The sequence below is a fragment of the Chlamydomonas reinhardtii genome, chromosome 17 (genome assembly GCF_000002595.2).
Source record: "Chlamydomonas reinhardtii strain CC-503 cw92 mt+ chromosome 17, whole genome shotgun sequence".
NCBI classification, from domain to species: Eukaryota; Viridiplantae; Chlorophyta; class Chlorophyceae; order Chlamydomonadales; family Chlamydomonadaceae; genus Chlamydomonas; species Chlamydomonas reinhardtii.
In genome coordinates this window covers 4,528,950-4,550,042 of record NC_057020.1, presented here as the reverse complement: position 1 = coordinate 4,550,042, position 21,093 = coordinate 4,528,950, and the positions used below count along the sequence as shown (strand labels likewise).

At 67.7% G+C, this 21,093-nt stretch overlaps 2 protein-coding genes across 2 annotated transcripts; both read right to left on the bottom strand.

The window, feature by feature from the left end:
- Positions 1-4,931: 4,931 nt before the first annotated feature.
- On the bottom strand, positions 4,932-7,345 carry CHLRE_17g732700v5 (uncharacterized protein). The gene is made up of 6 exons (XM_001701469.2): positions 7,101-7,345; positions 6,738-6,866; positions 6,529-6,582; positions 6,213-6,284; positions 5,840-5,979; positions 4,932-5,503 (listed from the first exon to the last, which is right to left on the bottom strand). Exons 1-6 carry the CDS (start codon positions 7,197-7,199, stop codon positions 5,314-5,316), a joined length of 684 nt encoding a protein of 227 aa, XP_001701521.2. The 5' UTR covers positions 7,200-7,345; the 3' UTR covers positions 4,932-5,313.
- A 456-nt stretch (positions 7,346-7,801) lies between these two features.
- On the bottom strand, positions 7,802-20,833 carry CHLRE_17g732650v5 (uncharacterized protein). The gene is made up of 9 exons (XM_043072455.1): positions 20,526-20,833; positions 18,751-20,387; positions 18,028-18,209; positions 17,724-17,801; positions 16,379-17,543; positions 15,980-16,153; positions 13,140-15,682; positions 10,510-12,846; positions 7,802-10,332 (listed from the first exon to the last, which is right to left on the bottom strand). The coding sequence occupies exons 1-9, from the start codon at positions 20,635-20,637 to the stop codon at positions 8,841-8,843; spliced, it is 9,720 nt and encodes a 3,239-aa protein (XP_042914914.1). The 5' UTR covers positions 20,638-20,833; the 3' UTR covers positions 7,802-8,840.
- Positions 20,834-21,093: the final 260 nt, after the last annotated feature.

Genomic DNA, 21,093 nt, shown 5'->3' with positions numbered 1-21,093 from the left:
ATGGCGGGACAGGTGGCGGAGACATTCATAACCGATCTAACATGCATGATTCAGCTGGCCCCGGCCAACCCGGGTTCACTCGGGGGCGTGCCCATACACGCCGCACCGTCCAAAGACCAAACCTCGTCTAATGCTTATACATGACGTTTATATGTTACGACTTGCTGTTTTAGTCCCTGGAGCGGCCTGTCCGCTCGCCGAGCTCGCAAAATGCAGCGACATGCCGCGACAACGTGCACGAAGGGCAGCGTTTAGCCCTTGAAAAGCCGTGCAAAGTGCTCCGTATAGTCAATAATAGACACGGCAATGATAGAGCATTGAAAATGTGGCGGTGTGAGGGACTCCGGTCGCGAAATTGCTGGTCGGCAGAGCCTCGCATTTTGTCCCGGGGTACATTCCAGTGCAATATTGGGTATCTAAATAACATATTGAGTGAGTTACTGCTCTCTCCAGCACACTTTGGCCCGATCGGACCGACACGCGCCCATCGGGCGCATGGCTGGCGGGCCAAAACCCGCCCATTTCGACCTCAGGCGAGCGTGGACCGCCCTCCCACTTGACCGGCAAGTCATTACTACATGTACGGAGGGGCTGAGAGCGTGGGGGACTCAGGGGAGACCAGTTTGGCGTCGTGGAACCCCCCCGGCCCACCCCCATGACCCCCCGCACGGGAAGGGCCGTACGGCAGTGGTAGTACAGTCGGACGGTGAATCTGATACGATTTGTGGGGGGTAGGTAAGGTTGGTTTCCACGTCGGACTGTACTACCACGTCTAAACACGGGTCCAAAGGTTGTCCAGTTTTGGGACGGTGCCCCAAACTGAAGTGAACCCGGGTTGGCCCCGGCCATCCCGTTGCCCCACCCCCGCCCGGCCCTGCTGGGACAGGGGCCTGCCATGAGCAGTGCCATGCGCGCTGATTTCTGTAGTCTGTATTGTCGGCGTCAGGGCGGCTTACCGTCATCGGCGGGCTTGGGCGCAGGGTTGCTTTGGGGGGGGGGGGGGGGTACTATCGCGCTCGCAGCATTGCGGCATGAGCAGTGCCGCGATGCTGCGAGCGGTCTGGCGCGGCAACTAGGGTATTTGACGACTGGCGTCAAAGGAATGGAACGGAATACTCACATAAGCATATGACTTTTGGACGCTTACAAATTTCCCATGTACGCGTGGGCAAGTTTTCAGCACCGCGTCTCAGGTTGCGGCCTCTCGCATTTCATCAATCGAGCTTTGACAACTGAAATCAACAACCACGCTCTCACGCCCTAGAAATCACAAAGTTCGCTGTCTATCGGCTCGGCATGCTCACCAACTACTAAAGCACTCAATTACACGGCGCGCTGCCTCCTTAGACCGGCCGCGAGCGGGGAAACTTTGCAGCGACACATCAGGCGAGTCTCTGGGGGGTTGCGGGATGTGCCGGCGGCTATCGGCGAAGGCACAAGGTTTCGGAAGCACGGCAGCGGCCTTTACGGTACCGCATGCTCCAAGTCCTAGGCCACGCGCGGATCCTGCGCGCGAGACGTATGCATGCATAGTGCTTCTGACGCGGCACCATCCTGCGCTTGTGGCACAGCTGCGCGCGCTGTGAGCCAGCATCCGACTCCAACATCCGACGCGGATCCTCGGCCTCCCTCCCGATGTTGCAACCTTTCCCACTGAGATGGTCTATCAGCTATCACCGGCGAGCTCAAAAGAACACGGCATGCGTATACGCCCACGTCATCGTAACAGGTGCGCTGCGCCACCGGGTTCGTGTTCAGCTCTATGCCGAGCAACGTACCAGACCCGGACAGCGCGTCGATCGCCATTTTCGGCCTGCTCCACACAACCTAGTGCCTTTCCACCATCCATGCATTTATTGACCCCGCATTTGGGAACACGGCAGCCCGCTGATTATGGCATGAGGAGGGAGGGACCTTAGGCGGCGGGGCCGCGGGGGTAGGCTTCCGCTGCAGCTGAGCACAAGTCCGAATGCCTCCCGTTGTTGTCCCAAGCCCCCCTCGCCCTTGCCGGCCACCCCGCGCCCTCCCCCGCACGACCCCCCGGCCACGCGTTTGTCAGTGAAAGGGAACTGTGATTTGCGTGCATTTGTGCAACCGATTAGTGCTTCATTCGCTATAGTCTAGGCGGTCAGGATACAGGATTCTCACTCCTGAGACCCGGGTTCGAGTCCCGGTAGCGAAATGCTCCTGCGCTTGACGCAGCTCACCGAAACAGCTCGGCTTGGCCGAGATTGATGGGGTCGTCATCGTATAGTGGTTAGTATCCCCGCCTGTCAAGCTGTCTGCCCGCGGGAGGCCGGGGTTCGATTCCCCGTGACGGCGTGAGCAAGTGAGCAACGTTTTGGCGCACATAACAATGCACACTGCATGTTCGGAATGTTGTGCGGGGCAGTTGGGTGGGGCTGGTGTCAAGAGCATGCGTGTGCGCTGTGTACACGGAGTTGCTGGTAGTGGAGCTGAATTGCCAAAGCCATGCAGCCTCCCTTCTGCTCCCATTGAGTACTTCGGGAGGCTGGCTGGTGCACGTGGTGTGTGGATTTGTGGATGTGCAATGGCGTGCTGAGTGATGCACGTGTGCGTGCCTGTGCCTCCCTGCGGTGTGTAGCGCTTGCGCCTGCGCGCCTCCCGGTGCGCCCCAGAGTGTCCCGCACGGTAGTACTGCGCACCCGAGTAGTACGTTGAGAGTGATGCTGTCACGCACTAGTGGTATAGTGGTAGCATAGGTCCTTGCCAGTTGAGCGGGCGAGCCTGCCAGCTCGCAGCGCAGCACCGCGGACCAGACCCGAGTTCGATTCTCGGCTAGTGCAGATGGGGTCGTAGCTCAAATGGTAGAGCGCCCGCTTAGCATCTGACGCTGAGCGCCTGCAATTTGCGGGAGGTAGGGGGATCGATGCCCTCCGACTCCAGTTTTGACCGCGCGGGCAGCGCCCAAACTGCTGCGGCCAACGTTTTGGACGGCCGGTCACTGCCGCAGAAACCAGGAACCGGTACGCAGCCAACCGCAGCATTCAGGCTACCTAACGTGGGATGGGATGGGACGTGTGTGGGACGAGTGCGTGAGGCCGCCGAGCAGCCGCAGGTGGCGTAATGAAGGCAGCGCCACCAGCACGGGGGAGTGTCGCCATGTTTGCATGGCCAGGCGGGCGGGGCTGCGGGAGACGGGAGGGGGGGAGTGCGATGTTGGGCGGGCTCCAGTGCAACGTGGGGCGCCAGGAGTGTAGCCGGGTGAGTGGTGGGGGCAAGGTTACCGGTAACGAAGTGCTTGCTAGTGAAAGCGAATGCAAGACGCCGTCGCGAGCTCCAGCATTCCGGTATTCATGACATGGGAATGGCAATGGGGAGCGCAGAGTTTGAATGCGGGCAAGCAAGGGGTAGTACAAGACCGCGAGCTGGGACACGCAGGGCGGTAAGTGGAAGGAGAGCAGTCTAAGTAGCTTTACAGGACGCACACGTGCACAATGCGCTTTTGTCATGCATGGCACACACCTGCGCATCCTCACGTTTCCAGCCGGGGTATTTCTATCCCACATCCACGCCGGTATCAGCAATGAGGGAGGTGCGGGGGCTGAGGAATTCTTGCTTGCTGTTGCGACACGCATATCCTGGGCTGGCCTGTTCTGTCTCCGTGCGCCGCGCCGCCGCCTTGCCCCGCCCTCCTTCTTGTCCCGGCACAGGCAGCGGCGGCCGCGGCGTAGAGATGTGGCGCTGTATCCACGCTGTATCCATGGACCCTGGAGCTTGGTAGCCGCAGCACCAGCTGCGTGCGTGTGGTGGCGCGAGGGGGGCCAGGAGATAGTGGCAGCCGCGGGCGCGCACATCAGCTCGTCGGCGAGCAGGCGCCGCACCCGGAACAGAATGAATGCGCCTGGTACGGCGCAACAGCGGCTGGCGGCACAGCCACATTGATGATGTTGCAGGCTGGCCGGGCGGAGGCAGGGTCAACCGCGTTCATGAGCTGCGGCTAGCGTACGTGTGGCCGTGTGCTGGAAGCCAGTAGTGCCGGTTTGTGCAAAGGCGGCCGGTTAAGCTGGCATGGGGCATCATTTGCCGGGATGAGGGGAGTGGTGCGTGCCGGTGGGGGTTTCGTTACATCTGTGCCGGCTTTTGTGTGCAGGCAAAGGGAAGGGTACAGCGCGTCAGCGCGAGGAGGCAGGCCTACATACTCAAATGGCCATGGGTGCTGGTCAATAACCGCCACTCCAGTAATGTTTAGCTTTGCGAGGGCGTGACTGGCGGGGGAGTACTGGGCGGTACTGATGATGAAAAGGGCTTGGCAAGCTAATCAAGAGGGGTGGCAGGCAGGTGGCACGGCAGGTCGCACGAATGGATCACGCAACTGAACGTACCATCGCACACGCAACTGAACGTACCATAGGTGTATGCGGCTACCGTATGCCGGTATGTGGTATGCGCTTCGAGTACCGGTAGTCTTGTGCTGCGGATCACGGTCGCAAGTTGTCCATGACGGCTTCGGCTGCAGGCCCATGAAACTTGAGTCTGGCTGCATTTGTACCGTATGTGAGGCTGCAATGTGATCTTACGTAAATACCTACAGTCATAGTGTCACACAGTCGCCAGGGGAGACACACGGGAGTGCCTGACGCCCCGCCGGGCAGCCCGGGCAACTGGGCAAGGCGCTGGAAAGTAATGCACAGCGCTGATGCTTCAGCAGATGCAAGGTACCGGGCGTAGGTGTCTACTTTGTTTGGGTGAGGTGGCCGGCTGGATGCCATGCACTACCGTACTGAGGGTTCTGTGCGGTGTGCGTGCATGGTTCCGGTCACTATGGTGGTAGCAATTGCCTGTCTTGCCGGGATGCCAAGCATCTCGGAGACTCTGGAGGCATGCGAGGCCTGTGATGAGCTGAGGAGGAGAGGCTCGACACAATGCGTTTGGCGTGGCGGTATGGGAGTGAGAGACGGAGATATGATTGCTGATTTACAGCTGGTCTTATCCCGGCTCTCAAGGTTCATAGGTCAGTAAGTCACTGGACACACTACTGGCATTCAATGTCCAGCGCATTAGCGACACTCTCGGTATTCAGCAAACGAGAAGGCGTTGACAGGGCTTGGGGGGGGGGGGGGGGGAACGGGGCAAGAGCACAAACTTCACGCCACACGACGGCGTACGGTGTGAAGGGCGCCGTGTAATGTGAGCAGAGTCACTGTGTGCTCCTGCATCACCGCATCTAGGTCCGCCAGGGCTGCGCTCAACTGAGACCATGGCTTCGCCCCCGCCATATGATTGACTGCCGCACTCCACCAAGACCAAGGAAAACGTCAGCGCTAAACGCGCAGCCCAGCCAACTTGCAGTCACTCTCGCCGACTGGCTACTGTCACCCCTCCTGACACCCCCGGCTCCTCTGCCGCCGCCTCTGCCGCCGCCTCCACCAGGCGCCGCACCAGCAATGCGTCCGCCACCGGCCACTCCCAGTCCTGCGGCGGGCGAGCCGACACCATGGACATTCCCGGCCTCCGGTACAGCACCTGGCTCCGCTCCACCCTACGCGCGCGGAAGTGCGGGAAAAGCGCCAACACACCCGGCAGCAAGCGGCATGCTTGGTTGTACGGCCCTGACAGGACAGGACAAGCAGTTTGACAGTGCACGCGTGCTGGACAGTGCCACATACCGCACCAGTAGATGCATGTGCGTGTTCCTTGCCTGTGCATGCCGCCCCTTCCGTCCTTCCCTCCTGGCAACGATACCTTGACCATTGGGACCTGTTTCGTTGGGCTCGGCAGTACAGCTCCTAAGCTCCCCCTCACCCTCCTTACGCATTGCCCCTGCGCATTAACCCTCTCCCCAGTTCCGTTCCGCTCATCCTGACCCACACATCACCTCTTGGCAGTGCTGTGCAGCTCCTGCAGCCCACAGCGCCGCACCAGCTCGCCCGTATTGCCGGGTGTGACGCCGCCGCCCGCCAGCACGGTTATGCGGCCGTGGCCCCGCCGTACCAGCGCCGCCAGCGTGTCAGCGCCCTGCGTGTTTGCGCGTCCGAGGGGCACAGCCGGATTGAGCAGGCCAGGGGTTGCGGCGGTGTGCGGCCACACGTGCAGCAAGCGCGGTGATCTGTAAGCACTCCAGGTATCTGAATGTGGCGCGGTGACTTACAGCCGCCTGAGGATTCAACTGCGCCACAGGCAGGCAGGCAGGCAGGCAGGCAGGCAGCCCGGCCCCCGGGGCCCATTGAACGACCCTTCCCACGCCCCACCTCAATCGCTGAGGGTGCGCCGCCGCTGGTGAGCACACGCGGCAACCCCAGCATCATGAGTGAGTCAAGGGCCTGTGCGGGGGCGGGGGTGCCGGGCGTGTGTGAGAAGACGGTTTGGGCGGCGAGCGGTAATCAGCAGGCGAGGACGAGAACGGGCGACGGGCGGGTTGCAACCGCCTGATTATAACTTTGATGCCCATGCGCCCACTTAGTGCCGATCCCGCGGCCCTCGCATAATAGCCCACATGCCCCAGGCGCTTGACAGGGCACTGCGCGGAGCTAGCACGCGGCCCGGCCGGAGACCCGCAGCACTCACGGCGATGGGGTCAGGAGTCATGTCGAATGCTCGGTGGAAAGTTGCATCCAGGCCCTGGCAAGCATGTGGATTGAAGGCATGCGGGGACATTAGAAGTACACAGCTGCAAAGTACCGCGACTCCCTGCTTTACTGCTGACATAATAGACGCACACCGCATGTACGTGATCCTCTGCCCGCCAATGCACCACCGCGCAGTCACGCGCGCACCAGCTCATTAGCGAGGCCCCACAGCCGGCCAGTGATGGTCGCATCAACCGTGCCGTCGGGCCTCAGCGCTCCAAACACCACGCCGTCCACGCCACACGCTTTGGCCGTCCTGATGTCCTCAAGCATAACCTGCGTTAACAATTTAATAGGAAGACTTCATATTTTATGGGGGCGGTTGCCGGGCATCACGCGCAGGGGTCCCCCGTCCCCCGGTCTACTCCCAACTGTCCGTGTTGGTGTTGACGGTTGACACATGAAGCGCGTCCTCGGCCACCCACCCTCCAACGTCGTGCATGGCTTGATCCGTAGCATAGTATAATCGCCCGGTATCACACAACCGCCCGAGTGAGCTGATGGCCTCACCTGCACCTCGGCATCGCTGTAAACGAAGTCCCCGCCTCCGCGGGGACGCACCATCACCATGAGCTGCCCGCTGAACGCGCTCCGACACGCGCGAATCATGCCTGCACTTGGTGTTATTCCGCCTTCTATAAGAGCAGCGCACAGCTCCACTCGCTGGGCCCCGCCTTTCTCGGCAGCTTGTGCGCCCTCCGCGCTGTCGATGCATACTTCAATAAGCGGCGACATTGTTTTAATGCACGATTGAGTTGTCACATAATAAATGTATGAAAGTTTAACTGTAATAAGAGTATTGATGTGGACAAGCAATGAGCGCTTGGATTCCATGCCCATATCACCGCCGGTAAGGCGGGTCCCAGCCCCTCGGGCGGATCCCTCTCGTAGTCTCCTCGCTTGGCCTAGCCCGGCTCCATGGCAATGGAGCTCCTGCCCTCCATGCGAGTTGTGTGAGGATTTAGGGGGCGCTCGCCTAGACAGTGCACAACAGCAGCGGAGCAGCCTGCACGGGGCCATGACACGCTGTCATGATGACCTGGCTCACACCCGCACGCCGCCCACTTTCAAGGCTCAGAGTGGACTCCTTCCGAGACTTCAGCGTGCTCGCAACTGCGCACTGTCACGGCTGCAAGGAACCAGGGAAGGCGTTGTTTGTTTAAAGCTGTGGGTGTGTGATGGGACAGCAAGGAACCAGGGAAGGCGTTGTTTGTTTAAAGCTGTGGGTATAACTTGACCCGGATCCGACATACAGCCGCCGCAGCTTTCCACTTTTCCAGTCTTTCCAGCAGCAGGGCTGGACCGAGCACCCTCAATCCACGGCAGTTGCACATCCCAGCCTGCGCCCAGGCGCTTCGCTGCCATGCCTGTGTGCATTGTGCCCAATGCATCACGCGCCACTACATGCTGCCACTGTCACAGGACTGCAGCGACAAGCACAGCCCTGTGCAAGCCCACCTCCCATGCTGCACAGCCCACGCAGCACGTACGCTTGTGCCCTGCTCTCGGCACTCGTACCTCCGCCTTGCCTCTTAGCCTGCACTCCACACATCCACAATAAGCCTTCCCCGCCAGCAACACCATACAGGATGCACGGGATACCCATGCATTCCCCGACTGAACTTTGAGCGCTCCAGCACACGACCTTACAAATAACCTCAACGTAGTTCCGCTCTACCTACATCCAACCCATCCAACACACGGCACCAGGGGGGGGGATGGCAGTGTTCGCAGAAGACACGGGGTTGCCACTTGCCGTGTGCGCAACAGCCCTTGGGCTCACAGGGATCACCCCAATAGCAGAATGTCCCAAAAAAGAATAACCACTCAACTGACCACAACTTGCAACTCCCCGCGAAATGAAGGCATATTGGGTAGGAAGCCAAGCTCAAGGACACGACTGAAGGAGTGCACTAGCGTCTATTGGCTGCCGTACGTTTGGCCCACCCAATTCCTAAGCAAGGCACAGCTACTTCATAGTTTCATTGTTTGTAACCGTTTCCACTACAGCTGCCTCCGTAATCCACTCAATCCTCTCGCGCCCGTACATCTCTTGCCAAACAAGCGCGTCCTAAAGTTATTTAGCGGTGCACCGCGCCGGACCGATCCCGACAGCCACTCAAATGCACATGTGCAAATGCGCATGCTGCGTGCTACCGACCCGGGCGTGTTGCCTCACCACCTGTGATGCACCTATCGTGATGCCACCTCTCCGACTCGAGGGACCACCGCCGAGCTGTCCCCCAGACCTCACCGGCAAATGCGCACCGCCCCGTCATCCCCAGCCACCACCAACAGCCGGCAGCAAGGCAGAACGCCCAGGCCTGTGATACCAGCGGACTCGCGTCCGCCGCGCCCGTTGCGCAGACGGGCAAACCCAGGGCCCGCGCCAGCGCCCGTGCCCGCGCCTGCACCTGCGCCCGCCACAACACTGCCGGCGGCGCCGCCGGCCTCCGCGCCCACCGCCGCCGCTAACGACATAACGCCGACGCTCGCGCCCGACGTCATGAGTAGGCAATCTCGCAAGACACGCAGCCCCGATGCGCCTTCACGCGGCAGAGGGAAGCTGCGGAGCAGCGCCGGCGCCGCCACGCCGCCGCCGGCGGCGGCGAAGGCGCTGGCGCCACCCAGCGGCGCCGCCAGCGCTGGCGGCGGCGGCGGCGGCAGGACCAGCAACTCCGGGCCAATATCGGCGGCGCTGGCGGCGGCGAGTAAGACGGCACCAATGCCGGCGGGGGACAGAGCGTCCGCGACGCCACTGAGCAACTCAGCGCCGCCGCCGCAGCGCGGGCCCTCCCAGCCCGCCCACGGCCCTAAGCGCTCCTCGTAGCCCGACCCCACCAGGCCCAGCGAGGCGCCGCCGCTGCCGCCGCCGCCGCCGCCATGCCCGTGTCCGGCGCTGGTGCTACTGCCGCTACTGCTGCTGCCGCCCGCGCCAGTGCGGCGGAGGTCCCAAAGCCGCAGCGTGCGGTCGGCCCCGCCGGCTGTGACCAGCACATGGCTGCCAAACATCGCCATGGACGCAACGTCCCCGCTGCCTCCGCCGCCACCGCCGCCACCGACGCCGACGCCACCAACGGCCACGCCCACGCCCACGCCACTGCCGCCGCCGCCATGTGCGCGGAACGCCATGGCGGCGGTGCCGCAGCGGCGGTCCAGCACCATCACCCGCCCGCCACGTGAGCCCGCCGCCAACACCTCTGGCGACAGCCACGGCGCCGCCAGGCCGGCACCGCCGCCGCCGCCGGCGGCGCCGCCGCCCGCATCGCCGCCGGGCGCGCACAGCGCCGTGATGGCGTCGTCCGGGTCGTACTGCCGTACGACCGGCGCCGCCAGCCACTCCGACACGACACGCCGACGCTCCACGTCCAGCACGCACACGCGCGCGTCGGCCGTGCCGGCGTACAGCGTCCCGCACTGCTCCGCCGCCTCGCACATGACCGTGAAGCCCTGGCGCAAGCCGCCGCCGCCGCCGCCGCCGCCGCCGCCACCGGGGCCGCCGCCAGCCGCGCCGCCACCACCGCCCGGACCAACGCCTGCGCCTGCGGCAGCAGTCATGGAGCCGCCGGGCGCGGCGGCGGTGGCGGCTGCGCCGCCAGCTCCAGAGGCGGTGGCGGCGGCAGCGCCAGCAGTGGCAGCGGCGGTGGCGGCGGCGGCAAGCTGCCGGGCGGTCTTAAGGCCGCCCATGCCTGGCCAGCCGTGTGGCTCGGGGGCCTGGTTGTGAGCGGTGTAGCGGGCAGACCTGCGGCGGGGAAGGCCGAGGACTCACACTTCAGCACCTTCATCATCAGACGTGAAAGGAGCATGAGCTGCATACGATACACAAAGTGAGAGAAACGGCTAGAAGCTGTCATAACTGCGAGGACACATTGCAGTCATTGCACCGGCACCACACCAAACGAGTACGGCAAGCACCCACCGCTCAATCAAGTCGGCCCAGGCGCTGCCGGCCCCGTCCGCCGCAACGCCGTCCGCGCCACCCGCGCCCGCGCCGCCGGCACCCGAAGCACCACCGCCGCCGCCACCAGAGCCCACCGCGGTGCCGACAGCACCACCGGCCGCCGCGGCCGCCGGGCCGCCGCCGCCGCCACCGCCTCCTCCTCCTCCAACCGGCCCGAACGTCACGAGCTGCTGGCCGCTGTCGAGGGCCCACACATGCAGTTGCCCCGCCGCGTCCAGCGACGCGCCCACGGCGCCGCCGGACGCAACACGCCCCGCGGCCCGCAGCACTGCCACGCCGTGCACCGGCGCCCTGTGCCCGCAGTACTGGACGCGAGCCTGGCAGTCAGCGAGCGACCACACGCGCACGACGGGGACGGCGCCGCCGCCTGCGGCGGCGGCGGGGCCGCGGCCCGCCGTCAGCACGGCACACTCGCTCGGGTGCACCGCCAGCGCCCGCACCCGGTCCTTGTGAGCAGGCCAGGCGTGCACCACCGCCGCCTGCAGCCGCCACACGTCGCTGGTCGGCGGCGGCGCAGCCGCCGACAGCAGCGCCGCGCGCGCGGCGGCGGGCGGCGGCAGGCCGCGCCAACGCGCGTAAGAGCGGGGGCCGGCCGTCTCGGGCGCGAGCGCGGCGGCGGCGCCGGCACGCGACGTGGCCTGCGCAGCCGGTGGCGGCGGCGCGGGGCACAGCGTGTCCGCTGGCGGCAGCACCGGCGGCAGCCAGCTCCAGCGCTGACTGCCGGTGTCGTGAGCCGCGCTGTCCGCCAACACCGGCGGAGGGATGATCAGCGGCGGCAGCGACGGCGGCGCCGCGATGCCGCTGCGCGCCCTGGGAGCCGCCGCCACCGCCGCTGCGCCGGCGGAGCCGATGGATGAAGGGCCAGTGGATGTGGACGCATTGGCGCTGTCGGCAGCCGCCGCGCCGCCGGCAGCGGCTGTGGCGGCGGCACCGGACGGCGAAGCGGAGGTGGGGAAGGGCGTGAGTCCGCCGTGCGGCGCTGCCGGCGGCTGCCTCGACGCGGGCGAGGGCGACGGGTCCGAGCGGGCCGGCACCATCGCTGGGTGGGCCGGTGACGGGCGCCGCGCCACCAGCGCTGTCGATGATTGCGACGACACCTCTGGAGCCTCGACAGCGGTTGCGGCTGCGGCTGCCGCTGCAGCTGAGGCGGAGGCTGCATCGCCACCCGCCTCTGCCAGCCCCGCCGCCAGTGCCGCTGCGGCGCCGCTGTCTAAGAAAGCGCTGCCAGCCGTACCCGTTGCCGGTACCGGCGCTGAGCTTGGGCCAGCGGCCGTGGCCGCGGTGGCGGCGACACTGCCCACCGCGTGCGCGATGTACCCTGTAGCGGTGCCCCCGCCAGCACCCGCAGCACCCGCAACCGCGCCAGCACCGTTGCCCTCGATTGAGCCGATGCTGCGGCCGCGGCCGCCGAGGGACGGGAACGACTGCAGCACGCCGCCAACGCTGGCCTGGCGTGAGAGACTGCCGCGGTCGCCGCCGCCTTCGCCAAAGCCGCGAACTGAGAGGCCGTCAATCAGCGTTGGTGAACCAATGGTCAGAAGCTGCGGCCATAGGAAGCTGGCGGTGCCGTCGGCGATGCCGTCAGCGGCGGAGCCGCCGTCAGCGCCCAATGCCCAAGGTGAAGCTGAATCCCCCACGCCGCCACCGCCACCGTCGCTGGCCGCGCCGGCTGCGCCCTGGCTGTGCGGCATGGACCTTGGCGAGAGGCGGCTCTGAAGGACGCCTCCCAGACCTACGCCACCGCCTGCGCCGCCACCACTTCCACCCACGCCTGCAGCACTGCCGCCGGCACCACCACCGGCACCGCCGCCGGCGCCGTGCGGCTGCGGCTCTGACCAGCCCACGCCCTTCATGAACAGGTGCGTGGTGTTCAGCGCCACCACCCGCTGCTGCTTGCTGGCAATCTCCTGCCGCACCTGCAGCTCAAGCGACGCGCGCGAGCGGCCCGAAACAGCGCCGCTCACGCTGCCAGCGCTGCCCACCAACCCGCCCGCCACACCACCGCCACCACCCGCACCCGGCACCGCCGCGCCACCTCCCAGCGCGCTATCCACGCTGCCACTCTCGCGCCGCGCCATTCCAGCCCCAGCCCCAGCCCCGGCCGCAGCACCGGCGCGTCCCGCTGTGCTAGCGGCGCCGCCCCCTGCGCCCGAGGCGGCGCCGCCTCCTCCTAGGCCCCAGATGCCGGCTGCGGCGGGCGACCAGCCCAGCCGCGCCGTGAGGCCGGCCTCCAGCAGGTGCCATCCGGGCAGCAGGTTGCGCACCGTGAGCAGCCCCGAGCTGTCCACAAGGTGCCTGCGTGGGAGGGAAGGAGGGAGGTAAAGGAGGAAGGTAAAGGAGGGTGGGAAGGAGGGAGAGTCAGATAGGGGCCGGTGCACATGTGTGAAAGGGAGGCGCGGGAGCAGCGGGAGCATGCGCTTGCCCGTGAGCATCAGAAGTTGACGTCACGGAAGGGCTGGTCAGGGCCCGAAGGACACAGCACTGGCGGCTCGGCAATAAGCTTGCTCGGAGTAAGTCACAGCGAAACACGGGCACAGGGGCATGAGGGCGCGAGGGCAGAAGGCAGTGGTCACCGGTATCGCTCTCACCCGTACACGCAGTGCACCAGCTCCCAATAGCCCTGCTCCTCGTCACCGCCGTCGCCACCCGCCGCAGCTGCTCCTGTACTGGCAGTGCCGCTGCCACCTGCCGCCGCGGCGTCCTCGGCCGCCGCTGCCGCCGCCATGCCGCTCGCTTCGCCAGGTCGACCCGGCACCGACTGGCTCCGATGCACACCGCCGCCGCCCTGTGCAGCCGACAACAAGCCGCCTCCGTTCCTGCCACCACCACCACCGCTGCTGCTGCCGAGGCTGCTGCTCAGCTGCGCCGGCGGGCCTTGATCTTGCGCGCGCCCCGCGTCCACACCGCCATCCACACCTCCTCCTCCAGTACCTCCTCCTCCAGTACCTTCCCCTCCAGTACCTCCCCCTCCAATACCTCCTCCTCCGCCAGCGGTGCGCAGGCTCGCTGCGGTGGTGCCGTTGTCGCGGTACGCGGCGCGGCGGCGCGGCGGCGCGTTGCTCAGCAGCGGCAGCAGGTGCGGCAGCACCACCCAGGCCAGGTTCTCGGAGCGCGCCAGGCGCACGAAGGCCCGCAGGCACAGCCCCGCCAGCATCGTCAGCGACCCAGGGGCCACTCGGTAGCTGCCGGGGTCCAACAGGCAGGATAGCAGCGGCGGAACGCCGCCGCCTCCGCCGGCGCCGCCGCCGCCGGCCGCGGCGGCGGCGGCGGCGGCTCCGCCGCCCGGTGCGGCGGAGGCTGCGCCTCCGCCGGCGCCGCCGCGCGGGCTGGTCGCGCCGTCGGTGCCGGGCGCCGCGGCTGCCGCGGCGGCGGCAGCCGCTGCAGGCGTGGGGCTGAGCGGCGGCGGCGGCGGGAGGCCGTGCAGGAAGGCGCGCGGAATGAACTCCCGCGGCAGCAGGTCCAGTACCGCTGATAGCACCGACAGGGCCGTGTAGATCTGCTGCTGCAACCACGGCTCAGGCGGCGGCGGCAGCGCCAGTGGCGCCGTCGCTGCCGCCGCCGCCGCCGCCGCCCCTGCGCCTGACCCGCCGCTGGGTGTCCGCGTGCCCCGCCCGCCCGCCTTCAGACCCTTCCCGCCGCTCCTGGGCCCGCTCGCCGCGCCCAGTGCCGCGGCCGCAGCCGCTGACTGCGGCGCCGGCACGATGGCGAGCTGCAGCAGCGCCGGCGCCACGTGCCTCGCCGTCAGCTGGCCTCCCAGCTCCGCGCACAGCGCCACCAGCAGCCGCGGCACGGCGGTGCCGGCGCCCAGCGAGCCCAGCAGCGGCCCCACCACCCGCTCCAGCAGGAGCGGCAGCGGCAGCCGCCCCGCTAGCGCCACCAGCGCCGCCGCGGCGGCGTCGCTAACGCTGGCCACAGCCAGCGCGCGCGCCACGCCGCCGACTGCCTCCGCGCCGCCGCTAGCGGCGGCGGCGGCGGCGGCTCCGCCGCCGGTTTCGCTGGAGCGGCGGCGGGCTGCGCCCGCCGCTGCAGCCACCGCTGGCGGCGGCGGCGCGGCTTCGGTGCAGAGCACCGCCGCCAGCAGCAGCGGCAGCAGCTGCTGGACGTACAGGTCGAGGTCGGAAGCTGCCAGAAGCTGGCACTGCAGCGGCGCCGCCAGCAGCCGGTGGGGTAGCGCCAGGCGCCAGCGGAGGGGGCCGCGGCGGCCGCGGCCTGAGCGGGCGGCACGGTCCGTGGGGCCCGTGCGCCGGACGCCATCGTGAGGATGGTGGGGGTGGTGGGAGCGGCCATACGCGGCGTGCTTGGCATTCGCCGGCTTCGGCGCCTCGGCGCCTTCGCCCTCACTGGCAGACACCTCGCCGCTGCCCCAGCCACTCGCACCCGCCTCCCCCGGTCCCGCTTGCCCCTCCGGCTCCATCTGCTCCCGCTGCCACTCCTGCGGCTGCCGTAGCTGCTTCCCCTCTTCCCGCTGCTGCTGCTGCTCGGCGGCGCCGTCGTCGGCTGCGAAACACGCCAGGCACGCCGCCACGTACGGCAGCACCTGGCTAGCCACCAAGTCCGAGGGCAGGAGTCGCACCAGCGCCCCCAGCACCCCACACACCTGGCCCGCCATCACCTCCACGTCTTCCTCATCCGCCGACAATGACGCCGCCGCCGCATCGGCACCATCACCGCTGCTGCAGCCACCGCCGCTGCCGCTGCAACAGCCGCCGCCGGCCGCGGCGCCGCATGCCGCCGCCGCCTGCCACAGCACGTGCATCACGTGCGGCAGGCACAGCTGCAGCGCCAGTCGATGATCCGCCGCCAGGGACTCCAGACTGGCGGCGCCGCCAGGCGGCGCCGCCGCCGCCGCCGGTGCCGGCGCCGACGCTGTTGCCACCGCCGCCAGCGCCGCGAGCCGGTCCGCAAGGAGCAGCCGCGGCGGCGGCGGCAGCCACGGTGTGAGCTGCGTCGGTGCTCCGTTGGGCAGCTGCTGCTGTAGTGGTGGCTGTTGCTGATGTGGCTGCCGCGATGGCGGGTGGGGGTGGGGGCGGTGTCGATCGCGGCCGTCGTACAGGGTGGTTCGCAGCAGCGTGTGTGCGGCGTGCAGCTCGGGTCCGAAGAACACGTCTCCTAGCAGCCGCTCGGAGGTGACCTGTGCGCATGTGGGGCAGGGGAAGGCGCAAGGGGCAAGGGGGAGGTGCGGTGTGGTGTGTCCTGCGCCGACATATGCATCTGGGAATGATGCACATGCACATGCACATGCAACGCACGTATCCAGGTCCGAAGAGCAATGTGCATCACTCATGCCTGCATCTGCATCTGCATCTGCACCCGCCCATCCCGCCTGTCCCAAGCGGCCCTCATCCGCCGCCCGACCCCGCCCCTTACACGCCCACCACTTCCTTAACTAATCATGAATGTAACCCCAGGTCCACACGCCCGCACGCACCCGCTCCTCGAAGCACAGGCGCACGAAGCGCCTCGCCGCTGCCGGCAGCCGCGCCGCCAGCCGCAGCCAGTGCGCGGCGGCGCGGCCGGGCACGCGCGCCGCGGCCCCCGGGTCGCCCAGCGGCCCCCAGCAGCTCCGACCCAGGTACATCTGCACCGCCACCGCACCGATGGCCTGTGGAGGGCGGGCGGCGTGCCGTTTCCGGAACACGTTTGGGGCGGGGGAAGGGCGGCACGTGAAATGTCTGGAGTCACCACACTTGGCATGGACGTGGCACATCAACCGCACATCATGCACACCGTGAATCGCAAGCCGTGCAGACCCTGCACGTACAGCATCGGCGTGAGCATCACGTGCCCCATGCCGTGCTTCGACACACGGCCAGCGCGCCTCGCTCACCCCGCAATCGTCCCGCATGCGCTCCTGCAAGTCGGCGCCAGGGGCCAGCCCCCGCCGCAGCCGCAGGTCGGATTGGGCAGCTACAGCCGACACCAGCTGCTGGCTCCTGCCGTCGCGCCCGGTAACTGCTGCCGCTCCACCTCCATAACCAACACCAACATCATCCTCATCGTCATTACAATCCCAAGAGCTGGCTTGCGCCGCCATCGAGGAAGGCGCCGCCAATGGCAACAGCAACGGCGGCTGCGGCGGCGCCGGCTGCAGGTGCGGTGGCGGAGGCTCCAGTGCCAGCACTGCTACTGCCATCGCCGCAAGGTCCGGCGCCGGCTGCGACGCTGCCGCCGCCGCCGCCGCCGCCGCGGCCTTGTCCCCTCCCCGGTCACGCTGCCCACGCGTCTGCCCTCCCTGTTGCCGTTGGCCTGACGAGGGCCCCCAACCGCCGCCGCCACCGCCGCCGCCAACACCGCCGCCGCCACCGCCGCCGCCGCCGTCGTGCCCTAGCAGGGTGTCCAGTCCGCCGTCACGGCTGGCGAGGGAGGCCAACAGTTCCACACTGTCCAGGCCCGACAAAACGCCCTCCGTCCCGCCTCCGCCGCCACCGCCGCCGCCTTCATGCTTATGGCCGTTTCCATACCCGTTCGCAAAGGCTCCTCCACCACTGGCAGTGCCGCCGCCGCCGGCAGCACAGCCGTTTGGAAGCGGCGCGGAGTGGCTGCGAGCCGGCGCCGCCGCCGCCGCTACCGCCGCTACAGGCCAGCCGCCGCCAGCGGCGCCGCCAGCTGGGCGCGGCCGCCGCGGCGGGTGCGGTGACGTGAACAGCGGAGCGTGCATGCCAGTCAGACCGTACACTGCCGCCGCCGGCGCCGCCACGGCGGCTGCCGCCGGCGCATTCTCCAACGCCGCCGCCCACGTCTGCGCGCCGCCGCGGCCCATTCCCCCCGCCCCCAGGCCGCCAAGCACGCCGCCGCCGCCGCCGGCTACCGCCGACGCCGCTGCCGCCGCGTCCCGGCCAAACAGCCCAGCCGCCAGCGGCGAGCGCGGCAGCGGCGGCGGCAGGTGCACGTTCTTGGCGGCGACGGCCGCGGCCCCTGTCAGCTTGTACCCAAACATGAGGTCTATCCAGTGGTGCAGCTGCGACGACACGTGGTCGCTCTCCAGCAGCGCCCTGCGTGGGCACGCGCAAGGCGGGGTGCCCCACAGGCACACACGCTACGTGAGGAAGGACACGCACGCACGCACGCACACGGGTGAACCCGCCCCGGCATTTGAGCTCCCCACCCAGCTCCCCCGCCCGCTTCCCAGAGCCCCTGTCCCCCGGCTCCCGCGGCCTTTCCAAGGCCCCCACCTGTGCAGTGCCACGAAGTGCTCCGGGCTGTGGGCCCAGGGCGGCAGCTGCAGGTCCGACAGGTCGGGGTGCGTGGACCTGCGCGGCAGCATGTGCACACAGCGGGAGGAGGTGGCAGCAGGTCGGAGGAGGAGGGACGGGGATACGGTGCGGCACGCCACACACGGTTGTCCCGCCACCGTAGGGCGCTGCCCCTAGCACCGCACCGCACCGCACCACCACCGCCCAACCCTGAGCCCCTGCGCAGTGTACGCCACGCATATACGATACACACAGCGCTCGCACGGCGCTCCCGCCCGCGCACCTGAAAACGCGCGGGTCCGTGTACAGCTGCGGCAGGCACTCGTCCGGGCTGCGGCCCAGCATGTCGGGCAGGCAGGCCGGGTACTCGCGTGGCTCCCACACCGCCCGCACCACGCGCTGCAACAGCGGCCGCGGCAGGCGCCGGGCCAGGTAGATGCAGTAGCTGTGCTCCGACAGCGGCTCCTGCGGGGCAGGGCGGTGCGAGGTGCGGGGCAGGGCGCGGCGCGGTGAGTGGCGGTGAGTGGCGGTGAGTGGCGGTGGGTTGCGGTGCGGGGCGGCCCCGAACACAGGGCGGAAGGGAACGGAACAGAACGGTTTGATGGTCTTAGATTCAAGGCATAGAGGCGGCAGCGGTGGAGAGGAAGCGGTAGACGCCCGGAGGCCGACGTCGTGAGAGACAGCGCATCAGCCCCGAGCACAGAAGCATCAAGCGTCGGGCTGTCCTGCTGCCTCCCAAGCAGGGTCGGGATGCAGCTCCCCGCCAGCGCTGCCCCATCCGCCTCCTGCTCCTCCGGCTCTGGCCCCCTGCCCTCCCTGCCTCATTTCCTGCCCTCCCTGCCCTCCCTGCCCTCGCTGCGCTCCCTGCCTCCTGCCCTCCCTTCCCTCCCTGCCCTCCGTTCCCTCCAGCTCTGATGCCCTCTCAGCGCCCTCTCTGCCCTCCGTACCCTCCCGACCACCCCCACCCCCACCACCGCCCCCATCTCCTCAACCCCCACCCTCGCACCTGCGGTATGTGGTGCGGCGGGTCGCTGCCGGCGTACGTCACGTCCAGCTGCAGGTCGCCCTTGGCCTGCCGGTAGCGCGACTGGGACAGGCTGTGCCAGCCGCCGCCGCTGCTGCTGCTACTGCCACTGCCACAGCTACTGCCACTGCCGCTGGAGCTACTGCCGCCGCCGCCATCATCGCCATGGCCAGCACTGCCGCCGTTGGGGCTACTGCCAGCGGCGCCGCTTCCGCCAGTGGGCGGCGGCGGCTGTAGCAGCCCCAACATGACGCGGGGGTCGGTTGAGAAGTCGGTTACCCAAGGGACAAAGGGGTGGAAGCTGCGGTCTGCCAGCCGCCGCCCTGCTGCCAGGTTGAGCAGCAGCAGGTAGTCAAGGTTGGACAGCGCGTGGCATTGCCACGCAGCCGTCAGCGCCGCCAGCGGCGGCGGGCCAGGGCGCAGGCAGGCGGGCAGCCGCGGCAGCGGCGGCGGCGGCGCTGGTTGTGGTGACGGGAGCGAAGAAGAAGATGAGGGAGACGGGAGAGAGGGCGGCAGGATTGGCGAGAGAGTTGTGGGTGGGAGGGCAGGGCCGCGCGCCGTCGACGCCTCCGCCTCCGCCTGTCCTGGTGCGGGGTGCGGCGTCGGCGGCAGTAGCAGCTGCAGCCACCCGCACGGCTGCAGCAGCATGGAGCCGGCGCTGACACCGCCGGGCCCCAGCGCGGCGCCGCGTGCGTGCGCGTTGCACACCGCCGCCACCAGCTGCAGCAGTATGAAGCGCAGGTGGCTGTCGCCACCTTCGGGACCGCTGCCGCCCGGCCCCGGCCCCGATGCACTCCACACGCCCCCAGCCCCCGCCGCTCCCCCTACACCTCCCGCCGCGGCCCCGCCGCCTGCGCCGGACACGGCACCCGCGGCGCCGGCGGCGCCACCGCCAGCGGTGGCGGTGGCCCGGGCAGCCGCGCCGCCGCACCAGACCAGACCGCACGCCACCGCGGCGGCGGGGTGAGCCAGGCAGTCGGCGAGGCTGGCGCCGGGCTGCCACGTCAGCTCCACGAATCCAGGGGCCAGCCCGTGCCCCATCCCAAGTTGTAGCAGCGGTGCTTGTGAGGGCGCCTGCGGGGAGCCGGAGCCGGAGCCTGCGGCGGTGGGCGCCGCTGGCGCCGGTGCTGCTGCTGCTGCCACTGCTGGCGCAGCAGCTACAGCTGCACCGTCAGCCGCAGCTGCAGACCGGAGTAAGGCGCGGCCCTCTGGAGACGCCGCGTCCAGTAGGATTGCGGTGTTGGGATGCGGCAGCTGCAGCGCTGTCGTCGGCGCGATGGCGCTGGAGGCGCTGCTGTTGCCGCTGAGCTTGGCAGGGCTGACACGCGGCACTGCTCCTGCTACTGCGCCTGGCGCTGGCGCTGGTGCGGCGACAGTATCCGAGGAAAGTAGGCCGTCAGGTATTTCGTCAAGGTACTGCTGTAGCGAGACGGGGCCGTCCGTGCCGCTGGCGGGGGGCACCGGGAAGGATGCGGGCAGGTGCTCGGCGCCGTGTGGTGGTGAGGGTGTTGCCGCCAGCGCGGGCAGCAAAAGCGGCGTCTGGAAGCGAAGCACCAGCGGCTGTGCGCCTGCTCGTGAGCCGGCGGTCCATCCACTGCAGCTGTAAAGGTCAGGAATCACTGCAGGGGCAGAGCAAAGTTGTCACGTTTGGAATGGCGCGTAAAGCGATGGCCTGGGCGAAGGCCGCTCAACACGCAGCTGGCGCCTGATAATGCGCCTGATTGCCTGATAATATTAGCAGCTGTAAACGGTCTCACCATAGTCAAGCTCCAGCGCCAGTACCGCTGCGGCGAACTTCTGAAGCTGTTCGGCTGCGCGAAGGAGCCCCACAGCGACGTCATCTCCATACAAGTCATGCTTGCTATCCATCGCGTAAGGAATTAACGCCTAGAACATTGTCCCACAAAGCGGTCCTGCACCGCTCGGCTGGCCTTCCGCTTGTGCTCGTTTGCAATTTCTTTTTTGTTCCAGGTTCAGTCTCATATTAGCAGCCTGGCAGACTGGTTCCTCAAGGTGGACAGTGTGCAAGCAAGGGTTTCCACGCCGGGTGTGGCGACATCACGGCAATATCTATGCGTTCCAACAAGACAAAGTCTTCACTGTGTTTGGTTTTGGGGACGCTTGAAAGCGCAAGCCTGACATGGTGCATCAACTTGCGTGGTATCGACGCGGGCAGGCGGGGGAGTGGGGCGGGCGCCGTCGCGTGGCGCACGGCCTCTATCGCGAATCCCCACGACGTGATGCGCTACGACACGCATACATGTTGTTCACATGCTGGAGTGGAGGACTAAATTCGAGAACAGTAAGCCTGAGTGAGCGCCTGAC

Excerpts from the sequence above, each read along its gene's own strand:
- CHLRE_17g732700v5 (XM_001701469.2), bottom strand. The coding sequence starts at position 7,199 with ATGATTCGCGCGTGTCGGAGCGCGTTCAGCGGGCAGCTCATGGTGATG. Across the intron at positions 6,285-6,528 it reads TGACTCCTGACCCCATCGCC|GCCCTTGACTCACTCATGAT; the intron begins GTGAGTGCTGCG and ends GCCCCCGCACAG. Across the intron at positions 5,504-5,839 it reads CTGCACAGCACTGCCAAGAG|GGTGGAGCGGAGCCAGGTGC; the intron begins GTGATGTGTGGG and ends CCGCGCGCGTAG.
- CHLRE_17g732650v5 (XM_043072455.1), bottom strand. The coding sequence starts at position 20,637 with ATGGATAGCAAGCATGACTTGTATGGAGATGACGTCGCTGTGGGGCTC. Across the intron at positions 17,544-17,723 it reads CACTTCGTGGCACTGCACAG|GGCGCTGCTGGAGAGCGACC; the intron begins GTGGGGGCCTTG and ends GTGCCCACGCAG. Across the intron at positions 15,683-15,979 it reads GCCTGTGCTTCGAGGAGCGG|GTCACCTCCGAGCGGCTGCT; the intron begins GTGCGTGCGGGC and ends ACATGCGCACAG.